Source organism: Marmota flaviventris, chromosome 6 (assembly GCF_047511675.1).
Source record: "Marmota flaviventris isolate mMarFla1 chromosome 6, mMarFla1.hap1, whole genome shotgun sequence".
Classification (NCBI taxonomy): Eukaryota; Metazoa; Chordata; class Mammalia; order Rodentia; family Sciuridae; genus Marmota; species Marmota flaviventris.
Window position 1 is genome coordinate 33789241 of NC_092503.1, and position 20646 is coordinate 33809886.

The 20646-nt window shown below is 36.1% G+C and overlaps 1 protein-coding gene across 2 annotated transcripts in view; it reads left to right on the top strand.

Moving 5' to 3' along the window:
• Samd3 (sterile alpha motif domain containing 3) overlaps window positions 1–20646 on the top strand; it is a 47843-nt gene that overhangs the window by 17304 nt on the left and 9893 nt on the right. Inside the window, exons 4-6 of one of the 2 annotated variants that reach the window (XM_027947404.2) lie at window positions 2064–2249; window positions 2491–2575; window positions 6950–7117. In XM_027947404.2, coding sequence (XP_027803205.2) covers window positions 2064–2249; window positions 2491–2575; window positions 6950–7117 — 439 coding nt within the window. The remainder of the gene's footprint in view (window positions 1–2063; window positions 2250–2490; window positions 2576–6949; window positions 7118–20646) is intronic. The other variant, XM_027947405.2, reaches the window with a different exon arrangement.

A 20646-nucleotide genomic window follows, 5' to 3' on the forward strand; every position in this document is an offset into this window, starting at 1 on the left:
TTTTACAGATGAAAATGATTACACCTACAGTTTATCTGCTTCCAAATCAGAATGTATTATTAGTTTGATGAGTCACCTTTATTGTGTAATTCTCATTTTGACTTATATTAGTTGACATAGTTTGGACTATAGCCACTTTCAGAATATTGCTATATTGTTTTAATGTAAAGAAAAGGAAAATTCAATGCCTCTGTGTCTAGTAACTCATCTGGAGCATAATGAAAGTATCTGTTTTTAAAAGATCCTGTGTTTCTAGCTACATTCTAGGTGTTTGGTAGAAATAATCCCATGTGTTATAGTCCCTATCATAATGTTGAAAAGACTTATAGAAAAAAATATATATAACAGATAAAAATTGTACCAAGCTCTATTTTATAATATCAGAATATCAAAGATACCTATTATGTGGTGTGAAGTGAGTGAAAGTAACCTCAAAGCCTAAAATAAGCTTGCAACTAGCTTAGCTGCTTGAAATCCACTGGGGAAAATGATATAGACACTGAAACATACTAAACCAAGTTCAACATCTGCCTAGTTAAATCACCTTTTTTAAACTCCAGGGAAGGCACGAAACACAGCCAACAAAAAATTGCCTTTATTTTATAACCCTTGGTCTCACAGATAAGGGAGAGATAATTTGGCCATAGAAGAAAAAAATAAGGAAAAAAATAATAAATGTGTAGTTGAAAATGGCCTGTAGGAGAGTAGCTGCCACATAGTAGACTCCTGATGCACATTGGTTGAATGAACAAATGAAATGAGAGAAATACACTGGCAAATCATTTGGACTGAAGCAGAGATTTATGTCTGAGAATTATCTGTTGTTGTTATAAATCCAGTATTAAATTACTTATGTGCTTCTCTTATGATTTTTTTTTTTCACCACTGATATAGTAACTGCCAACCAGGAGAAGGCCAAAGGAATTTACCATGAAAACAGATGAAAGTGTTTTGTCCTGCTTGCTTCATTCCCCATAGTCCATTATAACTCCTGTGTTCTTACAAAGGGTGACCTAAAATGCTCAAAGAAGCCTGACTTTTCAAAGCTCATCTGGATTTTGTTTGAACTTCTAAGAACTCCATCATCATTAGAAAAGTAACCTACTTAGGCTAATTTAAGAAATTTCTCTGTTGTCTTCAACTTGGCATAAGACTATGCCCGTCCCTTCCATCCCAATCAATCTTATTAATGGAATAGGTTGACAGTGTTCTAGTGCTTTTGATTAACTGCTGCTTAGAAATTTTACTTTAGATTCTTCTTTATACCCACTCAACGATCACCCACTCACTATAAGGTTTTAAAGTGGTTCTGATATTTGATTTTATAAACAGCCTAATAGATGTTTAATTTCCATAACATAAAATTCACCCATTTAAAGGGTACAGTTAATTTCCATCAATTTAGGTGGCCACGCCACCATTGTCACAATCCATTTGGGCCATCCTTAGCCTCAGGCAACCACTGATCTGCTTTCTGTAGTTATAATTTTCTGTCCTGTTTTGTAGAGCTGTCATGTGAATGGAATCAGAATATCTCTGATACACTTATTTTTTAACTAAAAAACTAAGTTCATCTTATTAAGATGGCCAAAGACCAACTAAATTAAGTGGACCTTATATTTCACTATAAATGATGATGGAATAAATTAGAATTTTCTTAATGGGGTGTGAAGACTAATTTATTGTGGGTTTCATTTACTTTACTGAATTGCAACTTCTTTTCTTTCTGCTAGATATCTTGTTCAGTTTTGAGCTATGCTTTACCTGTTACCCCTTCAAAATATATGGGTTAACATTCTTTCCAACTTTAGGCTTTTCTCTAAAATCTATATTATTATGACACATTTTTCCAGAACTACAAGTACTTATGTGTGTGTAAAGGCAAAGAAAAGATAGACTTCCAAAATTTGTGGGTAGATGAATGGATGTATGATGAATTTATGACTTCATATATTTAGGCCTCAGGAAGTTTGTTTAAAGCATTAGTTCTCAGGGTGTAGAGAACTAATAAATAGCATATATGTTTGGATTAGAATTTCATTTCTTGTGTTTTCATTTCACAGAAGAAATATGAAACATGTTCTAGCAAGGAATAAAGCATTACAGTGGTCCAAATCCTACATTTTGCCAGAGTTTCCCTATGATGTCAAATGCATGTTAGCAGAGCAGAAATGTCCAGATCACAGCATGAGGATAAGGATCATTGAGTTTCTCCAGGCCGACATGACTAAGTATCTGGAAGGCTCACTGTAAGTGATAACAGGGAAAACTTGCTGGTTTGGGGGAGGGTCTGCCTTGGAGTAGTGTAGAACTCACTTGCAATGAGGTCTCTTCAGATTTTGAGTGACATACGGGATCTAAGTCTAACATGCCAACAGTTGAATGTCTATTTTGTTCTATAGAAAGATTTGAAGAGGAGTCAGTGCAATTTAGACTCCTCTTGAATATGGACTGCTAGAAATGAAAGCTATTTATCCCTGTTATGAACAGGTATCCCACCACACAGCAATACAATGATGTGGTCAACGCCCTGCTGCAGGCCCACCCCTTCCTGGACAAGGATGGCTGTGGCTTTGTAAGTAATGACATGGCACCACCAACCTGTTCATCTGAGTCCATCTTAAGATAATAGCCTGTATTGTCCACTTAGATTCTGATATTCTTTCCCCTTTGGTTCTCTCTCTTTCTGACTGTCCCTATTTCTTTCTTTCTTGTATTCTCTTCCTCCTCTCCTCTGTCACCTCCCTGTGATAACTTCTCTGTCTCTGCCTCATCTGTGTTCCTTTGTCTGCCCATCATCATCTTTCTGTCCCTCTCTTAAAGCAGTCTGGGAGCTCCTATGTGACCCTCTAGGAAGGAGAGGAGATGACATGTGTCGTTGTGTCGTGGCTGTCATCAACCAATTGTCTCTTGCCCTCTGATTAGAGCCAGTGGGGAAGTTGTCTGCTTGGAGGCCTTGCTTGCCTATCTCACCTGCCCTATCAAAACTCTAGTGTCTTGACACCCCAAGATATCTGGGCAGCAGTTCTAAACTCTGACTGCACCTCAGGAGACCCAGAGATTTTTTTGGTTTAATGGCTCTGAGGATGTGGCCCTGACATGAGTAATTTTTAAAGTCCCCCAAATTATTCTAATGTATATCCAGGGTTGAGAACAGCTGCTCAGTACAAACCCAACTTTCTGTATCTGCCTGATTCTTGAATTTGAAAGACTGGGATCTTTGTTGTACAACAGTATAAAAATACTTAGTACTAGTGGACTATACATTTAAAAATATTTAGATTATAATAAAAGGTTGAGTGCTTATGATATGCACTAGCAGTATATGATTTAATAAACAATTATAGGGAAATACAGTTCTGTGTACATAAAAACCTACTACTATCCCTGTATTTCTATATGACATGTGTATATACAGTGGTAATCATAGCTAAGTAAGATATATGTCTTCCTGTATCTTACCATGTCTGGGCTGTCAGAAAGTACTTTTTTGGTTGTGCTTTCTTAAAGACATAGGGTTTAAGCAATTAGTTTCAAATTGAACAAAAAAGATACATGCCAACATCATTTAAGGCCTTTGCTTGCTTACTTGAATGTTTTCTTTTCTTTCTCTCTCTATCCCCCTTCCTTCCTCTCCTCCCTCCATCCCTTTCTTCCTTCCTTTCATTTCATATTTTCAGAATGTGTTTCATTATAAATGAATAAAATCATAGATTTTCTGGAATGATAAAAGGCCTTAAACATATTTTAGCACCCATCTAGAAACTGTAAAATTGTAAAGCCAAGACTAGAATTCAGGAATCCTTGCTTCTAGGATGCCATCTTTTCTAAAATATGCTGCTACCTATAAAACACACTATAAAGTTACCAAAAGTTTCTCTAAAATAAAAAAAAAATAATGCATCAAAACCCTGGGGTCTTAACATTGTAGTCATTGCAATATGGTTGACAAAATCAAATCTCAGCATTCCTTTGACATTCAAAATACAGGAACTATATCTTGAATTAGTATCGATATCAGTGCTACTGTGTATAGAAATACAGTCAGACCTCCACGTTCACAGATTTCACCTCCTCAGATTCAACAAACCTTGAATACTGTGCTTTGTAATTAGGCTTATGATGGTTGTATCTGTACCAAACAGGTACAAACTTTTTCTCTTGTCATTATTCCCTGAACAATACAATAAAACAATTGTTTACATGGCATTTACAGTGGAACAGGTATTACAAGTAATGCAGAGATGATTTAAAGTAGTGGAGGATGTGCGTAGGTTATATGCAAATACTATGCCATTTTATATGAGACTTGATTACCTGTAGATTTTGGTGTCTGCCATGGGCTACTGAACCAATCCTCTGTGGATACCAAGAGATGACTATGGTTGAATTTTTAAAATAATTGAAATTTTCTATTTGAATAAATTATACATTTACCTAGTTCAAAATTCAAAAGTTTCAAAAAGATAGAATAGTCCCTACCCTGGTTTTCCAGCCACTTAGCTATCCTATCCAGAAGGAACCAATGTTATTAAAGATTCCTTCCAGAGAATCTTTGCACATATATAAGCAAATCCATATCTCTCCAATTACATTTTGACCTTTACTTTTATGGTTATCAAAGTGAGACATGCACAGAGTAATAAACAGTGCTTACTTTGCTCTGAAGTGCATTTTACCCACATCTGTTCCCAGTGGCATTAACTAAAGATGGTTAACTGAGAAAGAGACAAGGAAAATTGCTTAGCAGGTTGTGGCCACTATTTTCACACTTAGAAGTATAGAAATAGAGAAGTGGAAACTGGTACATGGATGGGTGCTTACTCAAATTCTCCCCACAAGTGTTACATTGCAAAGTATAGAAAAAATTTAAGAACGTTTGTGTGGAGGGGGTGGGGAGAAAGTAGGCACTTAATTACTTTTAGGGCTAATTTTATTTTCAACTTTTCATTTTGAAAATTTTCATATCTGCACATAATTAGAATGCTGTGGTGATACCATATACCCTTCAACTAAATCAAGGTTTCTCAGCCTTCACACTATTAACGCTTAGTGCTGGATAATTTTTGTGGTGGGAGTTGTCGTCTGGCCCTGTGCATTTCAGCATATTTAATGGCATCCCTGGGCTCAATCCATAGTACTGGGGGAAAAAAAATAAGAAAAACTGATCTCGGTTAATTAGCTATTAACATTTTGCCACACTTTCGATTCTTCTCTCATGTTTGTTTTAGATGAGCATTTAAAAGCAAGTTACAGATGTGATTTCTAAATACCTTAGTGTATATCTTAAAAGTATAAGAACAATTCTCTACATAACCATTATGCAGTTTGCACCTAAGAAAATTAAAATAATTGTGTAATATCACATGTAATCTGTATTGCTACTTCTCTAATTATTCAAAAATATTTTTTAAAGTAGATTTTTTTGCTATAAAACCTAATCATGGATTATGCATTGCATATGGCTATTATACTTATTTAATTTTGCCTAGGACAGTCTTTCTAACCATTTTTGTCTTTACTGACATTTACTTTTTGGTCAAATGTAGTCCACTTGTTGTGTCAGATGGTCTACATTCTGTGTTTTTCCAAATGTTTTCTAATGATTATATTTTGGATTTAAAATACTGAACAAAGATCTGCTTTGATGCTGTGGTTTGCCTCATGTGTCACAACAGGCCCATAATTTCAGGACTTCTTTTAAAAAAAAATTTCAGAGTGATTAGGAGAACTGTATCAATGTAGAAATTTCATGTCCTCTAGTTGGAAAAGTGTAGAGAAAAGGGATGACTATGCTATACCACAAATATTTTCTACTGAGTCTGTCCACCAAAGGTATCTATGCTTAGTAAATACTCATTGATTGAATACTCATTAATTGTGCTCAATTGGTTCTTCTTCTCTTCTTACCAATTAATAAGGAGAGATGGGAGAAGCTAGGAAAAAGAAGTTGGCAATTCAACAATGTCCTAGCACTTGATTGCAATAATATTTTCTGCCAGGTTTAGCAGGTGTAGAGGCCCTTCAGAGCTGTAGAAAGTATGAGAAACAAATGTATTTGTTCTAGTTTATATTTCAGGGCTAAGAGAAATATAAGCCATCTATTATTTCTCTGCTATTATATGTCAGCTACAGCAGAGACCACAGGCCTGTGGGAGGTAATAAACATCTCTGATGCACATGTACCCAGGAACCCAATCTGTACTGAAGCCAGCCCCAACTTCAGCCTGCAGCTCTCCTGGCCAGTCTGTCCCAGGGTTTTATGATCAGCAGTTTATAAATACCTTCAATGAGTAGCTATACATTTGATTCTCTTAAAACCCCAGTACAGGGGCTGGGGGTGTAGCTCAGTGGTAGAGCATTTGCCTAGCACATGTGAGGCACTGGGTTCAATCCTCAGCACTAAATAAATAAATAATAAATATATTGTGTCCATCTACAACTAAAAATATTTTTTAAAAACCCAGTACAGTTGAGAACAGCTCTTATTGTTCCATTTTATAGTCAAAGAACAAAAGCTACAGGGGTTTAATTGTTGAAAGTCACTTGTATTAGAGATAATACTCAATCCTGGGTCTTCCCAACATAGGTCACAGTGCTTTCTGAAGGGCAGAAAATACTCTTATTGGAACTTGAGCCATAAATCCAGGAATGGCAAGATCCAAAAGCCAAACACTGTCTAATGTTATCTCAATGACATCCCCATTTGTTCCTAAGAAAATAGTTTTTTCTCTGATTCTATTTCCTTAGCTATAATTTAAGGATTATAATTTGTATTGCAATGTCACAAGACTATTGTAAGGATAAATCAAAGAATAGGTACATCACTTCTGTTACTGTGATATGAAAATAATTTCAAGCCCAAGAATCACAGGCGAATATTTTATTGTTTATATGGAATTATTCTAAGCTCCTAGGATTAACTGGCTTGCTTTGTTATTTTATGCAGTTTTTATGGAAACGAGCCCTCAAAGATCGTTTTAAATATGTCCGAAGACCCATAGACGATGATGAACAAGTAATAAAAAATAAGTGCAAATTCGGACACCGAAGAGGCCAGACAAGGAAATCTCTTGCTGATATAAGATTTGATGAAATTAAAATTGTCCAGATAAAAGTAAGATTGAATCCTTAAATGTTCTGACAACTTTGACTCATTGGTTGATTAAGGAATAATAATTTAAAAAAATAGCATTTAAAATCATTGCAACAAAATTAGATAACTTTTAAGATTTGAGGTGTGGTCAGGAACCTATTAAAAACAATGGTTTGTGTGGTTAAGAATGTAAGTCATATTTCTAAAAGAGAAGTGTCAAAAACAGTTTTTAGCAAGAATACTATTGAAGATCTCATAGTCATTTTGTTATAGCCTTCAAAGAACATGAACTAGCCCTTGAGTTCTGGGACCTGAAATGATTTCCCACCCTATCCTTCTGTAACACACTGCATCTTCTTGACAACCTTACTGCATCAGCAAGTTTTAATACTCAAACAGTGTAGAGGTCAGGTGGCCTTGAGTCTCAGGATCTAGGGAGGCAATAGGTCATATGCGTTCGCACAGAAATCCATGCTGGCCTTCCCCTACCTACTGGTCCAGCATCTTCTCTTTTGTTGATACATCCATCATCTTTGAACCAGTTTTTACACTCTGTTCCTTCTTAAAACGTGCCTAAGGAGCTGTAGACTTTCCAGTTTGCCCCTTCTAGTCCTCCAGATGAGCCTAAATCCTAGGATAAATCCTGCTGAGACCCACATAGGGGTCTTTGCTTCAAAAAGAACAAGGAATTGAATATATCAGGGTTAGATGTTAAGTTGCAATAGAATCTAGTTTGTACCTTCCTGTCAGCTGAGCTAAAAAAAGAAATTAGCCATTTTTCAGATCTAGAGAGACAACATTTTTCCTGGCAAACAAATACAATTGGAAGGATTTACTTTCCCTCCTTTATAAATGGAGCTGCAAATTGCTGATTCTTTCATGTCTGTAGCCTGTTTATGATCTCATGTTCTACAAAGCCAAAAACATTAAAGGATGGAAAACAATGTATACTGAAATATTACAGAAACCGTGTATTTTGTACCTTCCCTGGTGATTAAAGCAAATGTATGAGCACCGGGAATAGTGGGAGTGAGAGACTCCCATACTTTGAATTTACCTCACGGAATTGTATTTTCTGGTACTGGGAATGGAACCTAGGGCCTTGGGCATATTAGGCAAATACTCCATCACTAAGTCACATCTCCAACTTTTTTTTTATTTTGAGACAGGATCTCCTTAATTACTCAGGCTGGCCGCCAGCTTGTAATTTTGCTGCCTCAGCCTCCCAAGTAGGGGAGGGACTGGCCTGAGGCACTGTGCCTGGTTTACTCATGGAATTCTATCCTCCAGTCTGATTGCTTAAATTTCTTTCAATCTCCATTTTGACCTTCTTCTGATAGCTCCTTTTTTAATGTCTGAAGATTTCTGAAGATAAAAGTTGCTTAGATTAAGACACCCTTGGGCAACTCTTACATCTTTTAAAATTCCTTGTCTGTGCACAATTTTTCCATAGGAAAAAAATTTCATGTGCTACAGAGATGAAAAATGTTGACATAACCAGGAAGCAGTGGTCTGTGTCTGTGCCTTCAAAGGCAGAGAAGTGGGTTGGGCCAGCTGGAAGATCTTGAGAAGGGATATGGAAGGAAAAGAGATTTTAACTAGTTTTTGTTGTGGTGGTGGTAGTTGTTCTATTTCTGCTGTTGTTTGTCCTTTTGGTGGGAGGATGAAAGAAAATAGATGTCACAGTGAAGGAAGGTAGGGATTTTAGTTTTGTGATGTGGGCTTCCATAGGTAACCCAAAATACTGCAGTACTTGTCTGGCTCTGAGCCACACTTTTTTTTTTTTTTTTTGTACCCAACCCTCTACCTTCCAGAATCTCTTGTGAGTTTAGCTCTGCTTTCTGTTTGGCTACAAAGCCCAGATCATCTGAAATGCCAGAGCAACATCTGTGAGTCAGTGTGGCTGGTTCCTTTTATCCCACTGCTAAAAACAATTTCACGATGTTACACAGGTGGCTAGACTTGTCACAGTCCCACAAAATGCTGGTTATTTTTCAGTGCTTAAAAATGCCTTTCTAAGCTGGGTGCAGTGGTGCACACCCATAATCCTAGTTACTCTGGAGGCTAAAGGGGGATAGTAAGTTTGAAGCCAGCTTCAGCAACTTATTGGGACGATGTCCCAAAATTAAAAATAAAAGAATCTGAGGATATAGCTAAGTGGTTCAATCCCCAGTAACCTCCCACCCCCCACCCCCACCCCCACCAACACTCATGCACATGCAGAGCCTTTTCATTCCCAGACCCCTTGTTGCTGCTCATATGCTTGTGCAATTAGTGCAGAACTGTACCATCACTTCTTATGCATTGACTTTTAGTGTAAAAGGAAACAAATTGAAACATAGAAAAAAAGCACAGAGCAATGAAAATATACCATGAGTGAGCAAACAGGTACAAATGAATTAGGTCCAAATAATATGTAGCCCTGTGAATTGATAAATCTGTTTCCTTTTATAAATTGCCTTTTATTATCCACATCTTTATATATTTATAAAGAGATATATTTCGGTTTTCAAAACAGTAGATTTAGTTTCAGTAATTTTGTAAGTTGATGACATTATCTTGTTTAAATGATGAAAACATTGGCTTCAAAACCTCACAGGAATTGTGTGGAGCTGATCAGCAATGTACTAGATTCCTTTATATAGTAGTAAATTTTGTAAAACATCTCAGGTTAATTAAAGTTAAGTGAATCAAACTCCTCACTTCATGGCACATTATCACTGTCCTCTGTTAGGATTTTCTCTTGCTTTATCTATCAATTTTTATCCCCATTCTTTTCTGCCTTCCTCCCGCTCCACCTCTGCTGTGAACAACCATTCTAAACATTTCAAATGTGTCTGGTTCTTTGCCAGTGCTCCAAAAGATGTACTGTCACTTAGGTATCTATACATTTGATTTAATGTGAATGGTATCCTATAGCTCATCTATTTCACTTTTTTAAAAACCAAACTCTTTCTAAGATTCACTCATGTTGCTCTGTAAGTCTCTAGTTCATTGATTCTAAGCAATATGAAGTACTCCTGGCCTCAAGTTCTGTTCTTCCCCAGTACAAACTGCACTCCAGAGAATACCATTATACTTATCTGGTTATGGGGTGATGAGTTATCACTTTGGACTATACATCCAGAAGTGAACTGATGGGGACACAAAGCGTGCATAGACTTAATGTGACCAGTTACCTCCAGAATGCCTTTACTAGATTCACTCCCACAGCAGCACATACCCCTGTATTTCCACAAACCCTTGGCATTTTCTGACCTACAAAACTTTGCCAAGACTAATAGGTATAAAGTATAATCTCATTCTTGTGATTTGCATTTCCCTGGATAATTAATGAACCAGCATTTCTTCACATATGTGTTAGCCTTTTGAATTTGTCATAGAAAATTATCTCTTTAAGTCTATTGCCCATTTTCTAATGGGTTGGCATCTTTTTCTTGTTAATACAGGAAAAAGGAAGCAGTCTTTGTAGGAAGCAGTCTTTCTCATGCCCTAAGCCACAAGGATGCTCTCCTACTCTAAGTGTATGATTTTAGTTTCCATGTTCAGATATTTAATTCATCTGGAATCTATCTTTATATTAAATAGGGACCTCTACATAGTGAACTGCTTTCTGTACACCAATAACAAAACAATCCATCATTTTCTCATTGGTTTATGGTGTCCCTTTATTATTTATTAATAGAGCTGGGTGTGTCCTGGCAATTCTCTTATTCCATTGGTCTGTCAGTCTCTTCTTATGCCATTCCACTTTGCACTTTACTCTTTTATGTTTATTACTTAGTATCACTAAGGGTGGTCTGGATTATCATGGAGGGCATGCTGCATCAGGGTAGCCCGTCAGTGGAGAGCATTCTGGGTAGGCTCATTCTCATTTTCAGAATAAGGGGAAAGACAACGGGTCATCTTCTCATGAACAAGTACCCAGGACTTCTTTGTAGCATCTTTCTTCTTGCAGAAGAAATAACCCAGACTAGGGGTGCTACACATAGGTGGACCAAAAGAAGGTTTTGAGCATCTGCCAGTGTGAGAAGCATCAGGAAGTGTTCTGTCTTACTCTTGTGGAAGATTGGCTGTGATGAGATGGACAGGGCCTGATGGAAGGATTCCGCTCCTTTTGTCCTGACTCTGGAATAGGAGATGTCCCTAGGACGGTGGTTTCTGATATGCATGGGGCACCAGAACTTGGAGTGTGGACATTATTCTCAGCTTGATGCTCCTCATTTCTTGGTCTTGGTTCCTCCTTCACCCAGTGGATTCATTTAACCTTTCTCTCAGGTCTCTACCAAATGCCACATTGAAGCATAAACATGTAGACATACTTTTTGAAATGTTTCAATTCTTCCTTAATATCTTTTTTTTTTTTGACTAATGTATGCATGTTCTTTTCTTAGTCACAAAAATCCCTTTCAGCCAGTAGCACTCTCAATCTATTATCATAAACTTTTTTGTTCTCAGGAAATAAGTTGAATTTGACAATAGCCAGAGGTCCTTCCAAAATTCCCTAAAACACAATGGATTTTATTTTTTAGATACCTAGCTCTTCAAATTCATGGTTGACCTGTTCATCTCTTTTGAAAATATTCTGTCTTTATGGGGTAAATTCACTCTAAATTGGATGCTTGGTGAAAAATGTGTTCCTGAGCAGTACAGGAAGGACTTTGAAGTTTCAGCTACAGATTTGCTTCTTTTTTTTTTCTATGTTATCTTTCTTTCCTTTTTTATTTTTTCAGTGTTAGAAATTAAACATAGGGCCTTGTGCTTGCTAGGCAAATGCTCTACCACTGCTACCACTGGGCCCTACTTCCAGCCCCTTCTGTTTTTTGTTTGTTTGTTTGTTTGTTTTTTCTAACTCAGTGGAATTGTCTCAGTTTGGATACTTTTAATTGTTATCTAGTTGGTTTATGATCAGTTATTTGCTGATGATGTTCAGAAAGTACAGTTCCCAAATCTTACATAGATTATTTTACCTTTGTTAGTTTAATCTAAATTTGATTTGTTTTTTAAAAATCAGTAATTTAGTGTTATCAAATGTTTTCTCACAGTTGTTTTTTTAAAATTTCATTTTCTAAGAAGTCTTCATTTTATGATGTATTTCACTGTATTTTTGAGTTATCATTTAAATTATTCATTTTATGATATATCCATGATGAATAATAATAATCTCATATGATGTAAAACAAGGACCTAAAATTTATGTTACCTTTTCCAGAAACAGCAGTTGTTCATTTTTTTTTTTTTTTTAGTTCCTTGAATATCACCTCCCTAGTAGTTCTCTTCATGATTCATTTTTAAAGTATTTATTATTGGATTCTTCAATTATTATGTTTGAATTGTTTTTTTTTCCTTCAATTCCATCTGTTTTAGTTTTATTGATTTGAGGGCTTGGTTGTTAGGTGTATATAAGTTTATAATTGGTATATCTTCCTGGTGTAACCTTTTCCCATTATAAAATTTCTTCCTTTGTCTCTAGGAACACTTTCGTGTTTTAAAGTTTTTTTTTTTTTTTTTTCTCTGAGAGTTTGAGAGCTGTTTCTTTTCTCCTTTGGATACTGCTTGCCTAGTATATCTTTTTCCATCATTTTGCTTTCAACCTATTTGTGTCTTTGAATCTGAAGTATGTCTCTTATAAATAGACTACAAATTAGATCATTTTAATATCCAATCTGCCTCATTTTGAGGTTTTATTTTTATGTTCTTCTCTTTCTTTTATTACTCCATTCTACATTCTTTGGCATTAAGTATGTATTTTTTTCATGTACCAGGTTAATTACCCTTGTTATTTGTCTTTCATTGTATTTTTTGAATTATTATTTTAGCAGTTATCCTGGGAGCAATAATTGACATCTAAGTTTGTAACAATCTAGTTTGGACTAATACCAATTTAATTATAGTAGCTTATAAAAATTTGCTTCTATATCACTGTCTCCAGCCTTTTGTGCTGTTACTGTCATACAAATTGCATTTTAGAAATTGCAGGCCCCTCAACGCAGGTTTGTAATTATTATTTCATGAAATTGGCTTTTAAATAGGACCAGACAAAGAAAGAAATACAAACACATAATACATTTACACTGTCTCAAATGCTCTGTACTGTCTCTGACCTTTACCTTATGAAATGATTGTTTCCAATGCCCTTTATTTTCTCATGTGAATTTGAGTTACTGTTCTTTCATTTCAGCTGAAGGACCACATTCAGCATTTCTGGCAAGGCAGGTCTGCTTCTGACCCAGTTTCTCAGTTTTTATCTATCTCAGAGTGTCTTAATTTCTTCTTCACTTTTGAAGGATGGTTTTGCCAGAAAGCTGTTTTTTGTTTGTTTGTTTGTTTGTTTTTTAATTTGGGAATTGTATGTTCTGGTGTCTCAATTAATATGGTTGGGGCTGGGAATAACAGAAAACTTTGTCTCAAACTGGTTAAACCTATAAGGAAAGCTATATTACATAATGAGAAATCCAGATGACCGTGGATGCTACTGCTGCTCAACAAGTTAGCCAGGTCTTTTGCTCTGGACAAGCAGCAGGATTGTGATTCTCCACTCCTTTGAAGTTAGACTTGGCCACAAGACTGGCTTTGAGCAATGAAATGTGAGCAGGAGTTACATGCACATTGCAGACCTAGTATGCAAGGCCCCAGTACCCCACTTTCTCTTTTAGAGATCATTGACAACATTTCAGATGATAGAGCTATGTTCATGGGTTAGGAGGAGGAGGAGCAGAGCCTCAAGATGGATACTTTGTGTGAACAATGAACATTTGTTTTTCTAAGGCCTGGGGGCCATAAGGGACAGCAGCATGGTCTTGCCCAACCCGAGTGCCACCAGGGATTCCAACCATGGTCGTCTGGCTTTGGGTCCTTCTCTGTGATTCTTCTGTCCCTGTGCAGCTTCATGATGTGATGGAGATGTTCTTGAGGATGTTGCTGACCATGGCATCTTCTCCAGTAAACTCAGGGTCTGAGTTCTTGCATTTTGGGTAGGGTGAGAGATCTATGAGAAGTACAATACGGGTTGTAGTAAAAATGTATAAAACCTAGGGAAAAATTACTTTTCTTTATGGAAAAACACACAGTTTTTATTTTTTCTTCCTGGGAGATTCTTTCCCCAGGTCTTCAGTCTAGGAATAGATAATTTTCATTGTGGCCTCAGTTTTAAAGACATTTCTGAGAGTCTGAAACATGGCACAAACAAACTAATATTTTGCCCCATTTTTATGTGATGCATCCGATCAAACACACGCTGGAATATTATGGCAGTTTCTTTGGAGAGGTCAATTTGTGTCTCCCTTTTTTTTTTTTTTTTAACTTACATGATGTGTAGGACAGTGACAGGGATTTAATAAATGTTTTTAGGGTGTCCTTGTATTCCAAAGCTTTTCAAATAATTACTAAATAAATAAGTAAACCAACTAACAACCAGATGTTCAATTACTAACACTAAGTTTATCACTCATTTCTCTCTTTAAAACATTCTCTTTTCCTACTTGTTCAGTATATATGTACCCCAGGCCTTTGAAAGCTATGAAGTAGTGTTTTGAGTTACTTTCTTTGGTTTAGAAATAAAACAGAATTAAATATTGTACAAAAACTGCCTAGATGGTCAAATGCTAAGAACATCTACCAAAAACCAAGTTCCTGTAGATTTTGCTTATGGCATTTACTGTTCCTTTCTTTATACAACTGGCCCACAATGATTTATTATGTAAATACTAATTATTTTTATAGCCTTTCCCACAGATGTTTCTCTCATGGTTCAGAACAGAGCGAGACAGCAGAAACTGAAGAAAAATTTTGACAGTTTATTATGTTCTGGATAGAATGTAATTAGGGCCATCAGTGAGCACCAAATTTACTAATATTGCAAAGCTCTGTGAATCAGCTGTGCACTGAGAAACACAGGCAAGATTGTGTGGAGGGAACTTTGCCTGCTGACTGGCTGAGACACATGCTTGTGTGTTAAACTGAGACACTGTGCAGGTTCCACAGGGGAAGCATCATTTCCAAAGTCTACTTGACGACAACAAAATTGAAGACGGGGACAACTGGAATTTGCTATGAGGAAAGCCCTAGTATCCAAACAGAAATGCAATACAAACACATATGTAATTTTTAATTTTCTAGTTTTCACATTAAACAAAGTAAAAAGAAGCAGATGGAATTAATCTCAATAATATATTTTACTTAACTCAGTATACCTACAATATTATCATTTCAACATAAAATCATTATAAAAATTATTGTTTTTTTTACATTATCCTTTTACATATTAAATCTTTGAAATCCAGTGTTTCCAGCACACATCTCAAATTGGACCAGCTATGTTTAGATTGGTCAGAAGCCACCTGTGGCTAGTGGCTGCCATACTGGATGGCTCAGATACACACAAGCTTGGGAGAATTAAGAGAATAAGAAAGAGAACACACTATAAAGAACATCATAGTTATCAGGAAACATGACCAATTATTTGCCAATGATGTTCAGAAATTATAGACTCCAGATGTCTTTGAATGCAGGACTTTTAAAGTAGATTTTTACATATGAATTATTAAATTTTCATATCAAGATACTTTGTTAATTTATTTAGATTATAGAATGTAGAACAAAATTATGTTTATTTTTTTTATAAAAGTCAGTCTGTGTTTTTATTCATTTCTGGGGGGAAAAAAGGTATAACTACATCTTTCACCATGCTGTGTCTTAGTGTTTCAAAAGTAGTCTCCATCTTCTGTAGAAATCTACCTTAGGAATAGCTGTCTCTTTATTTGTGTTCCAGCTGTCAACTTAAGACTCAGAATTGCCTAGAGCTGAGCTCTGCTATTCTAAGCAATGCTGGGAGCCATAGGTCACAGTGACGTTGGAGTAGAGATCCTTCCATGTTACTGGTGTGATAACGGAGGATCCTCTTTGTCAGGATGCAACTGAAGTTCATATTCTAATTAATTTATGCTGATTTCCTTTGAAATCACAAATCCCACTGATGACTCCTGCACTTCTCTTCCATGTTTTCTTTGGTCAGGAGTGATCCCTTCCCTGCCTCATGCCTTTGTCCTTTCTTGAGCATGTCTCCCAATACTTTAGTGACAGATACATCAAAGTCAACTCTTTTTTTTTTTTTTTGCTGTTTTTTTAATTAGTTGTTCAAAACATTACAAAGCTCTTGACATATCATATTTCATACATTTGATTCAAGTGGATTATGAACTCCCATTTTTACCCCGTATACAGGTTGCAAAGTCAACTCTTGCAGCTGCAATTCTGGAAGACTCAGACATTGATCATCCACTGCTTCTCCCACCTCCATATGCACTATTAAGGAAATCAGCATTCAGAACAAGGCTTCATTCTGGAGAAGCATGACCACACTCAGGAACCCCTATCACTGGTTATCTCTGTGTCTGGGAAGCTCACTTCCCCTTTAAGGATCTGAATGTGTTCAGAGTAAAGGGAGAGCATGAGCAAACCAATTGCTAAATTCCTTTAGCTCTAGTAATATATAAATCATTAATAATATATCTAATAATATATGAATCATTAGAAGAATGAGAATTTTGAGAATTTTGAATTCTGATACAATCTTCTGATAATGAAGGGCTCTTAATCTGTAATACAACCCAGGAACATTGTGTTAATCCCAGAGGTCTGATCAGGCAGAAACTCCCCAACAACTTTAGTTTCATGATGAGATGGGGGTACAGGGAATCAGTACATGTCACATGTAGTAAATGTCAATGTAGCAATTACAGAATTTCCATTAACTTCATAGTGGTAAACTATTTATATAAAGTTTTTATTGTTTCTTTTATTTTTTTAACAAATAGAATATTTTTTTCGTGTTTAAAAACTAATATTTTATGCATTTGAAATATACAGAGTAATTGATAATGTGTGGCATATATGTAATTTATGAGACAAAATGAACACTGAGATTTGGGTTACTGACTGTATGTACCATTGTGTGAGTCTGTATTCCCTCCCCTCCTTCACCACTTACCTTTCCAACATCACTGGCCTCTAGAAGTGGTCACTGCTCTGAGTTTTATCATTCATCCACTTTTTAAATAAATAATTTTGTCACCTATGCATGAATTCACACTTTGAGTGTGGCTTACATTTGAGGTTTACTAATAGATATGAAAACCACATGTTAGGTTTGATGACTTGCTTTTTTTCAATGTAATGCATTTGAGATTCATCCAAGCTATTAAGTTAAACTGAGTTTATTCATTTCCCCTTTGGCTTAATAATCTGCTGTGACAGGGAACCACAGTTTCTGTGGCCGTTTTCCTGTCTACCAACATTTGATTCAATCCAGTTTGGGCTGTTATGGATCATGCTGCTGCAGTATGTGCCTTGATGCATTTGTGCAAGCTTTTTGTACTTAGGAGTGGAAGTGCTTGCTCATATAAGTGAGCAAATATTCAACTTTGTAAGACAAGGCCAAATTGTCCTCAGATGATTATGGCCATTTAAGACTCCTGAGAAGCATTAGTTATAATCAGATTTCTTTCCCTGCCCCAACCAGTTGCGAATAAAATGCTATCCTATTTGGTTCTGATTTTCATTTTTATTATGGATGAATCGATCATCTTTTTCTAAATTTATGAAATATTTGTTTTCTCCTTTTTTTATATTTTTGGCCCATGAAATTTCCCTTCTTTCTATTTATTTGTAAGAATCTTTTATAAATTCTGTAGTTTACTACTTTGCCAATTATCTTAATTGTAATTGACAAAGATAAGTTTATTGTTTTAATGTAGTTAGATCTGTCAATCATTTCTCCTGTTGATTCTCGTTTTTAGGAAATCCTTTCCTGAACTGATAAGACACATTCTTAAATTTTCTTTCTTTCTTTCTCTCTCTCTCTCTCTCTCTCTCTCTCTCTCTCTCTCTCTTCTTTTTTTCCCCCAAGTTTTGCTTATCATTGAAGTTCTTAAACCATGAAGAAGCTTTTCCTCTCATGGATAAAAACATTCCTTGCACTTTTTATAAAACAGTTCCTCTTTTCCTCAGGGGTTAGTGATGCCATCTTTGTTGTCTCCCTGGCTCAGTCAGAAGCTCTGCCATGTTGCACTATTAATTATCTATCCCTACAGGAATACCAGCTTTCCTTACCTGCATAGCTGTAAAATGTCTTGATACCTTCCCATCACTGCCTTATTCTTCTTTAGAAGTTTCTTTTTTTTTTAATATTTATTTTTTAGTATTTGGCGGACACAACATCTTTGTTTGTATGTGGTGCTGAGGATCGAACCCGGGCCGCACGCATGCCAGGCGAGCGCGCTACCGCTTGAGCCACATCCCAGCCCCGAGAAGTTTCTTGATTACTCTTGAGCTTTCAAATCTTTCATATAAATTTTAGGATCAGTTTATGAGGTTCTTAAATTTTTTTTGGTTTTTGATAGTGAAACTAGAGTTTGTTCAATCTATAGCTCCATTTGGAAAACAGTGATTTCTTTATTATATTGCTGCTTTCTGTGAACATGGTAGACCTATCCTTTTATTTAGATCTGATTAATATTTTCTAATGATTTTGAAATTTTCTTCATAAAGGTCTCACACATCATTTATTTTTTTTATTTCTAGGTACCTTATAGGTGTTTTTTGTAATTGTGAAAAATCACATTTTGTTTGTTTCTATATTTGTTTTCCATGACTCTGGAGAACTCTCAGTTATAATAAATTAAGCGTGCAGTATTTTGAGTTTTATCTTAAACTACCACATCATCCCTCCCTCTCTTTGTGGTGCTGGGGAATGAATACAGGGCCTCAGTCACGACAGGCAAATGCTCTACCACTGAGCTATAGCACTAGTCCCAATCACATAATCTCTGAATGATGACAATTTTTGTTCTATCTTTTCCAAATTTTACACCTTACATTTATTTTTTCTTTTATTACTCTGACATACTCATATCATAAGGTTGAATAAGAATGTAGGAGAGCAACTTTGTCTTGTTTCTGATTCTAAGAGAATCCTTTTAAAATTTCGCCATCAAAAATTATGTTAGGCTGGGCACAGTGGCACATGCCTGTAATAATACCAGCAGCTTGGGAAGCTGAGACAGGAGAATCTCCAGTTCAAAGCCAGCCTCAGCAACTGTGAGGCACTAAGCAACTCAGTGAGTCTCTGTCTTGAAATAAAATACAAAATAGGGTTGGGGATGTGGCTCAATGGTCGAGTGCCCCTAGTTCAATCCCTGGTAGTCCCCCTCCCCTGCAAAAACAATTAGGTTAGATCTAGGTTTTAGGTAGATAACTTTATCAGTTTTATAATTTTCTTTTTATCTTGACAAATTTTTTTTTAATTAAAAAAGGATGTTGAATTTTATAAGATGCTTCTTCTTTTCATCTTATTGGCTAATATGATATATAATGTTTAAACATATTTAGATGATCCAAGTAAAATCACACAGCTGTTAATATACTATATTTCTTAAAACCTACTTCTTTTCTGTCCCCAACTCTTCTATAACATTAGTCCCTAAATTGACATTGCAGAATGATAGCATGTGAAATGTAATGGGTAAAACAATCATATTTTTCTTTAGTTTAATATAGTGCTCTTACTGGTGTTGAACTGTCATGGGGGCCAGAAAGAGGAGGTCCTAGAGAAGAACCTCAACTCCAGGCACCAGGATTCTTGACATGCATGGTGGGAAAGAATTTCAGCATGCTTCAGATATAGAGGCACACAGAGATCTATATAAGAAAAGCAGAAAGTACACATTCAAGGGAGAAAGTCCTTCTTCTTAAGAAGAAGAAGTCCTTTTAGGGATCTCAGGCTTCTCTTTGAAACTTGGTGAGGAGTGGGCATGAGAAGGTATGTGGGGATGACATCAGGCTGGTGATCACAAGACCATTTACAGTGATCTGGCTGTTTTCAGGATCCTTAGGTTGATGTCTTTTGCATTATCTGATTAACAGATTAACACTGGGAAAGTTCCCTATATTATAGGTTCATCTCTCCCTTCTCCCTTTTAGAATTCTTATTCTAAAAATGCATGTATCAGTGGGTTAATTAACAGTGTAAAAGGCAATTTTCATAAGTTATTTTCTAGTAAATTTAAGACTGTGAATACAGATGTATAGATTTCCCAGAAACTTGGGAGTGACAGGCCTGGGACAGAGAACTGAGTTGGGGAGGAAAAGCATGAGGAACTCAAGTACAGAGCTTTCTTCTTTTTATCACCTTTTGTCTCCTTTCTACCTATGCTATTCTATCCTATCTCAAAACCAACATTGCATTTCAGGGATAAAACCAAGTTAGTTGTTCCTAGTATTTATAACTTCGCTTATAAATGAGAATGACCTGTACTTTTCCTCTCATACTGTTCTTTGACCTTGAAGATCAACATCACTGTGGTTTTATAGAATGGTTTGCAGAGGGTCTGGGGTGTAGCTCTGTAGTAGAGTGCTTCCCTAGCAGGCGTGAGGCCCTGGGTTTGATCCCCATCACCAAAATAAAAAAGCATCAGTGGAATGGGTTGGAAAACATTTTATTTTCTCCATTCCCCTCTCTCTTTTTTCCTTTCTTGATTCCCTGAAATAATCTG